This window comes from Malaya genurostris, chromosome 2 (genome assembly GCF_030247185.1).
Source record: "Malaya genurostris strain Urasoe2022 chromosome 2, Malgen_1.1, whole genome shotgun sequence".
In the NCBI taxonomy this organism is placed as follows: Eukaryota; Metazoa; Arthropoda; class Insecta; order Diptera; family Culicidae; genus Malaya; species Malaya genurostris.
Window position 1 is genome coordinate 168,087,714 of NC_080571.1, and position 8,415 is coordinate 168,096,128.

General features: G+C 37.5%; 1 protein-coding gene across 1 annotated transcript; it reads left to right on the forward strand.

Annotated features, from left to right (window-relative positions):
- The first annotated feature begins 7,432 nt into the window (after positions 1-7,432).
- On the forward strand, positions 7,433-7,930 carry LOC131428990 (merozoite surface protein 9-like). Its single transcript, XM_058593046.1, has one exon. It carries the CDS (start codon positions 7,433-7,435, stop codon positions 7,928-7,930), a length of 498 nt encoding a protein of 165 aa, XP_058449029.1.
- Positions 7,931-8,415: the final 485 nt, after the last annotated feature.

Genomic DNA, 8,415 nt, shown 5'->3' on the forward strand with positions numbered 1-8,415 from the left:
TCCATGTACTAATACGATATCAAGCGATGCCGCATCCCCACTCACAGCACGTTCATTGCGACTTGAACGTTTTGCATTAGCACTAGCACATAGCCAAGAAGAACTTCGAAGGTGAGAAACAACTTTATATTAATACATTTTCTTCCATACTCATTGCTTCAAAATCCTACTTCTATACAATGCATTACTATTCAAGTCGTGCAATAAATGATCGAAGCGCATCGTTGTCAAGGGGTAATTGTGTTTTGTCTTCCTCTAAACAAAGAATGAAGAATTGCTGAAAAAATTGATGTTTCAACAGTCGGTGTTGAACCGACACCGCACGCGAATAGCTCTTGGCTCCTTGGCTTTTTCTGGCTACCTAGAGTTGCATAGTTTCAAGGCTTTAGTCTTTTTCAAGGCTACCTGAATCACTAATAGTCTGAAGACTAACAATTAGTCAGCCTTTCTTAGGGCTATACAAAGAGTGATATTCTAATGTAATCAGTCTTTTTCAAGACTAAGAAATTAATCAGCATTTTTTAATTTCCATCCAAAGAATTATTCTTCGAACTAATCAGTCTTTAAGACTACCACAAAATCAGTCTTTATCAAGACTTAACCAAACTAGGAATCTAATCGAAGACTGATTTACCCAAGTCAATTTATATCGAAAAGGCAACAAGCCTAAGTTTAAAAATGAAAGAATACGGAAGAAATTCCAATCCGTTATTCCAAATTTTTCTAACAACATTGCCGATCTTATAGAACCTGAATTTGAAAATAAAAGACAACGGACGGACTTCCCTTCCATTGCTCATATGCCGTCTAACAATATTTACGATATTCTTCCTGAATCTGATTAAAGCGACATAGAAGAAAATTCTTCGAAAATTCCCAAAATGGAGGCTTGTCGTTCTGGAAAGAAACAACAATCTATGCCCCCAGTGACGGTGATGATTTTCGACTTCAAAACATTCCTTACTGAACTTTTTACTTTTCTCCCGGAGGTAAAAGTATCTTTTCAAATCGGACGAAGAGGAGAATGTCGAGGTCCCTTGGTTGATGGATTGGAGGATTACGAATGTCTTATCCGATATTTATCCCAGAAACATCATATATTTTCATCATATGATAAAAACCTGTTTTAATCCACCTAGATGCCTTTCTCATATCAATCATACTATCGTATATAATACTGTGGTATTCTTCAAAATAATTTTCTTCGATTCTTAAAAGAATAACCGATATCGGTTTGTTTGACCGTCTACTGATAAAAACTATCAATTGGAAAAGATATGAAGTCGATTTAGAATTTTTTTAAAGGTTTTTCCCCATTTTCAGTAGTGGTATACAATTTTTAACCCACTTACTCTATATTTCCGGATCCGGAAGTCGGATCCGCATGAAATTCAGGAATTACGCATGGGACCACAGGACCTATGGCAATTTGAAAACTTTGACACTCATCGCCCTGTAACTGCGGAACCGGAAGTCGGATCCAGATGAAATTTCACAGTAGCTTCAAAGATGATATGAGATTTAATTCAAATCAAGATTTGTTAAAATTGGTTCAAGCATCGCAGAGAAATAGAAGTGAGCTGTATTTTCTAAGTTTTTCTGCACCTCTTCCAGAACTTCCGGAACAGGAAAAGGAGGGACCAGTAGGGCTGAATTGAGCTTTTATGCCCACAAACTAACAAGCTCTGTAAACTAGAACAAATTTTCAGACAATTTAATGGGATTTGTACCTGTTTTAGACCATCGTTTGTGAAAAAATACTAATGAAATTGGTAATTTTCCACTTATCACGCTTTAGTTCCGGAACCAGAAGTCGGATCTGGATAAAATAATCCAGAAATTTTTAGGAATAATAAAACCTTTCATTTGAATCTTAGTTTTTGAAAATCGGTTGAGCTGTTTCAGAAAAAATTAAATGCACACTTTTTCTCGAATTTTCCCATATTGTCATCTAACTCCGGAACGAGAAGTCAGATACAAATGAAATTCAATAGCAAGCTATGGGACTATAATACCTTTAATTTGAATCTTATTTTGTGGAAATCGGTTCAGCCATTTCTGTAATAAGTGAGTGCATATTTTTTCCATTTTTTGGTGCATATTATCCTATATCTCCGGAACCGGAAGTCGGATCGGGATGTAATTCAATAGCAGGCTATGAGACCTTTCATTTGAATCTTAGTTTGTGAAAATCGGTTCAGCCGTCTCCGAGAAAAGTTAATGCATATTTTTGTTTTTAGCAAGAGGCGGCTGCTGGCGAGTGTGTCATCTTCGATACTGCGGTACCGAGTTCCAGTCTGGGGTGCGGCGCTAAAAACCAAGCGAAATCGGGCGAAGCTAAACAGTGCGATCTGGCTCATGGCCATGCGAGTATCGAGCGCATATAGAACGATATCGTCGGAGGCATTTTGTGTGATTGAAGGGATGATCCCAATCTGCATCAAATTTGAGGAGGATATCGAGTGCTACGTGCGGAGGACGACCAGGCAAGTGAGAACGATCTCATTGCAAATTGGCAACAGGAATGGGATTCCACGGACAAAGGAAGATGGACACATCGGCTCATCCCTAATGTGTCGACCTGGGTGAACCGGAAGCATGGAGAAGTGAACTTCCACCTAACCCAGTTTTTGTCTGGTCATGTCCGGAGTGCGTGAACGTGGAGGAGACACCGGAACACATAGTGTTAATTTGCCCCAGATTCGAGGCGATAAGAAGATCGATGCCGGCATTAAATGTAGAAAACGTTGTCGACGAGATGTGCCGCACTGAGGAGACGTGGAACGCGATCAGCAGGGCAGTTACAAAAATGCTGACGGAATTACAGAGAAAGTGGAGGAGCGACCAGCAAGCTGGGATCGCTTGGAGAGTTTGCGCAATACGATAAGTGCATGAGCACGGATTATAAGCGACCAAAAGTGCATGAGCACAGCAATAGAAGAGTGCAGGAGCACATTGACCCCCCCCCCCTCTTTGAAGCAGTCGCATCAGTGCACAGTGGTCCAGGAAGCAAAATTAGCAGGAAACAACTGTTTACGCTTTTATTATTGGGCTTAGAGATTTGAAGTCTTCGGCACATTAGTTGCAATTAATAAACTGCGTTTTCAGGCCATAGTGGTTTTAGGGTGGTCCTAAAGCAAACTATGAATTAAAAAATTATTTCAAAATCTGAATGAGATAGAACAATGCATCCTTCCACAATAATTTAGAATAATCAATTTAAGGCAACTTTGTCGAAGATATTGGTTGTGTATCATTAACCGTTTTTACATTAGAACGGTTTACATATCCTAAGTTTGGGTGGTTCTTAAAAAAAACAGTTTTTATTCAATAACTTTTTCATTTGAATTTTCTCAATAAAGTAATGTTCTAAGAAATTCAGGAGCGCAGGCGCAACTTTTGGTGGAAGAAGATTTTTTAATACTACCTGGTTCAATAGTTATGATAGATTTTAACAAAAAAATACGCCTTTTTTAAATAACGGTTTCCACAAATGGCGCAACCCGAAAAAAAAATTTTCGATTGCATGTGATAGCTTATACATTTTTATATAATATGAGAAAAATTTGGAAAACAGTTATTTTTCTATCTCATTTAAATCAAAATTCCGTGCAAGTATCTTTGTACTTTATCATATAACATCTAGTTTAGTAATATACTAAGGAGTGTTAGAAAAAGGATATTTCATGGCAAATATTTACAATCTATTCTTTGGACATTTGTCGTACGTATAATAAGATGTAACTTTTAAACTTTTTATCTTTCTCATAAAGAAAAGTTTTACAATCACTGTGAAAACTGATTTTTGAACAGAGGTCCATAGAGCCGAATATCATATACCAATCAAAAGTGTTTGTGTTTGTCACACTCAGTTTCAATGGGGATCTCAGAGAAATCTCCTAAATTTCATTTCATTTATATGCAATTAGATGGTGAAAAGCGCCAACAAATCAATTTCCAAGTGTTTCTTATAAGTGGCCAAGTGTTTCTTATAAGTGGTGTTTCTTATAAGGAAGGAAAAAAAAACTACTTAGTAAAGTCTCCAAAACTCCAAAACTACTTAGTAAAATTAATTTGAACAATATGTATATTAACGAGTATCATATTACAATATTAGATGCCGTGTATTTTCTGGAAGGAAAACTTTGTTAGTATTTTTGTTTGATTTGTTTTTCAGAGACATGATGGGATCGGAAGTCATTAGAAGCCTTAAGAACAGATCTTCTAAATTGACCCGCCTGTTGAATTTTCTTGTATTATTTTTCCTAAATCTTCGAATGCATTTGTTTCTCGTTTCTGCTGCTTCTTCTGAGAACATTCCAATTGGAAGAATTGCATATTGTACAATAGTGACTCCATGCACGAGTAATTTGTGTACAGTTGGTGACAAAGCGTACCAACCATACAACTTTTGTATAGCTCATGTGTACTGTTCGTATATATTCCGAAAGACACCACATCAATCTCCATTGTGCTGTTAATTAGTGATAGTATAACATAAAATCTTTCCAATAAATCATGATTCAGTCCTGTAATTTTAGCAACTATTTCTCTTCCTTCAAAAAAACCGCCTCGCAACATTACCGCTGTTTGAATTTCCTCCCCCTGGCCGAGGTTCACTGATTGTAGACCCAATTGTTCTCGAAGAGCCGAACGGATAGATTTTTCATGATGACTCACTGCATTATTATTCTTTGAAACTTTACACGTTGGTTTCTCCAAGCACAAACGATAAGAAATCTTGAGAAGCAACTCCATAGTGCGAATATACGCATGAAGCGGAGAGAGTCCGAACTCGTATTTGGAAGGATCATCATCCGAGTCTACTGCTTCTTTTGGAAGTTCCCGTCAAATCGTTAATAACTTTCGTGTCTAATTAACAGCAAAATGGAGATCGATGTGGTGTCTTTCGGAATATATACGAACAGTACACATGAGCTATATAACAAGTTGTATGGTTGGTACGCTTTGTCACCAATTGTACACAAATTACTCGTGCATGGAGTCGCTATTGTACAATATGCAATTCTTCCAATTGGAATGTTCTCAGAAGAAGCAGCAGAAACGAGAAACAAATGCATTCGAAGATTTAGGAAAAATAATACAAGAAAATTCAACAGGCAGGTCAATTTAGAAGATCTGTTCTTAAGGCTTCTAATGACTTCCGATCCCATCATTTCTCTGAAAAACAAAACAAACAAAAATACTAATAAAGTTCTCCTTCCAGAAAATACAGGGCGTCTAATATTGTAATATGATACTCGTTAATATACACATTGTTCAAATTAATTTTACTAAGTAGTTTTGGAAAATCCCCTTCCTTTCCATGGCCACTTACAGGCGCGTAGCCAGAGAAAATTTAGGTTTTAGAACATGGTGATAAATCAACACATGTACAATTTATATCACAATGTTTCCCATGGGTTATAATTTTTTGTTTCGGGGGGGGGGGGGGGGGGGGTTTGAACCCCTAAACCCCCCCCTCCCCCTGTGTACGCGCCTGGCCACTTATAAGAAACACTTGGAAATTGATTTGTTGGCGCTTTTCACCATCTAATTGCATATAAATGAAATGAAATTTAGGAGATTTCTCTGAGATCCCCATTGAAACTGAGTGTAACAAACACAAACACTTTTGATTGGAATATGATATTCGGCTCTATGGACCTCTGTTCAAAAATCAGTTTTCACAGTGATTGTAAAACTTTTCTTTATGAGAAAGATAAAAAGTTTAAAAGTTACATCTTATTATACGTACGACAAATGTCCAAAGAATAGATTGTAAATATTTGTCATGAAATATCCTTTTTCTAACACTCCTTAGTATATTACTAAACTAGATGTTATATGATAAAGTACAAAAATACTTGCACGGAATTTTGATTTAAATGAGATAGAAAAATAACTGTTTTCCAAATTTTTCTCATATTATACAAAAATGTATAAGCTATCACATGCAATCGAAAATTTTTTTTTCGGGTTGCGCCATTTGTGGAAACCGTTATTTAAAAAAGGCGTATTTTTTTGTTAAAATCTATCATAACTATTGAACCAGGTAGTATAAAAAAAATCTTCTACCAAAAGTTGCGCCTTTTTAGGCTCCTGAATTTCTTAGAACATTACTTTATTGAGAAAATTCAAATGAAAAAGTTATTGAATAAAAACTGTTTTTTTAAGAACCACCCAAGCTTAGGATATGTAAACCGTTCTAATGTAAAAACGGTTAAAGATACACAACCAATATCTTCGACAAAGTTGCCTTAAATTGATTATTCTAAATTATTGTGGAAGGATGCATTGTTCGATCTCATTCAGATTTTGAAATAATTTTTTAATTCATAGTTTGCTTTAGGACCACCCTAAAACCACTATGGCCGGAAAACGCAGTTTATTAATTGCAACTAATGTGCCGAAGACTTCAAATCTCTAAGCCCAATAATAAAAGCGTAAACAATTGTTTCCTGCTAATTTTGCTTTCTGGACCACTGTGCAGTGGTATCAGGGGGATCGAGGCATATAGGTGTAGCAGAGTTTTTCCAATCGGTTTTCTCTGCTGAGGGAGGTTGAAAAAAAACACACACACAGATATTTGCTCAGTTCGTCGAGCTGAGCCGAATGGTATATAGCATTTCTCGGTTAAAAGTCAGTATTCACAGTGATTGCATAGCCTTTCTATACGAGAAAGGCAAAAAGAGCGAATGGTACTTCTTTCACGTTCTGGAATTTCCCATGAACTTTACAAGCAAAGCAAAGCCTTGGTATCACATTCCTGTAGTGGAATTTGACCTTCTGTTTCAACAGACTTCGCTGCCGATTCAGAGTGTACAGAACCTTCGCATGGCTGGTGCTACGATTCTACTGACACTACGAATCCATTCAGGTTGGGGCTCGAATATACGGCAACTGGTTTGTAAGACCAGTGCCCTATGCATTGAACCGCCAACCCGGAAAAATTTTGTATTAGATTAAAGTGTATTACCTAATACACTTCATTCTAATACACGTCAATCAGTGATGTAAACAATTTGAAAACTTTAGAAAAAGTACGTTTCATTTTCCACATTAAAATTCATTCGGAACAACATAAACGGCATAGTGGTATTACAAACGAAACACAATGTCGTCGTTGTCAAGGTTTCGGCCATGGTGCTAAAAACTGTCATATGGATGTGGGAGTGTAAGGAGTCCCCCGGCAAAAGAGAAGAAAAATCAGCTCTTACACGATTGTCGGTTAATCAACACGCATCTCGTATCTATTCGTATATAATTTAAATGAACATGGTTCACGTATTTCTCATCCGCTCCTTTCATTATTTCCTACATAGCGGCTCGTCCGGGAAGGAGTAATCGAGAAATTGTTCGGTTTACGCGTTGAAATATTCAACAATACTTCAGTTTAAGTCAATTTCTAAAAACGCGAAAAGAAATCAATATGGCGGAAAAAGTAGACGAGCTGTGCATGGTATTTACGAAGGCCGGAATCGAGCGAGAATGCCAGAAACGCGGCTTACCGTTAGATGCAAGCAAGAAAGAGATGACTAAAAGAATCGTTCACCACGACACGGAGATAGTATTAAACGAAGGTCGTTCGCGTATCAACGACGAGGCACGGAATGGTAAACAACATAGCGACGTTGGTAATGGAGAGCAACACGATGATGATAACGACACACACGACGATGGTAACGGTGACGGAAGCGATACCAATACCAACGATGATGGTAATATTGACGACGAAGATGATGGAAACGATGACAACGACGCACACGAAAACGATGGAAGTGGTAGTGATGCCTCAAGTAGAACTTTGGCAGTGTCCACCAGGAAAAGACTGAAAAATTATATGCACTCAAAGAAAATCAGCCATACTCGTTCAGAGACGTGGAAGAAAGCATTGAAACTCTCGGTGCTGAAGATGGACAGGATATAAAGATTTGGATGTTACAATTCGAAGAGATGTCTAAAACAGCTTTATGGAACGATGAACAAAAACTTATAATGTGCAAGAAAAAGATGTCAGGAACTGCCCGTCGATTCATGTTTACACAGCGTGATTTGACATCGTTTACAAAACTGAAAAAAGCTCTCATTCAAGAATTTACCCCTTTCGTACGTGCAAGTGATGTGCACCATCAATTATCGGCGAGAAAGAGAAAGCCTACAGAAACAATTCGTGATTACATTTATGAAATGCAACGAATCGCTCTCTCAATCGAGCTCGACGAACCAAGTATCTGTGAGTATGTTGTGGATGGAATAACGGATGACGAGTTTCAGCGATCTTTGCTGTATCAAGCACAAACGATTCTGCAGTTGAAGGAAAAGCTTATCAGCTTCGAAAAGGTGCAAAAGAAAAGCGGAGCCAAACCTACACAAGAAGATCATCTAAGGAAAAAAGTCAACGTGACAATGATA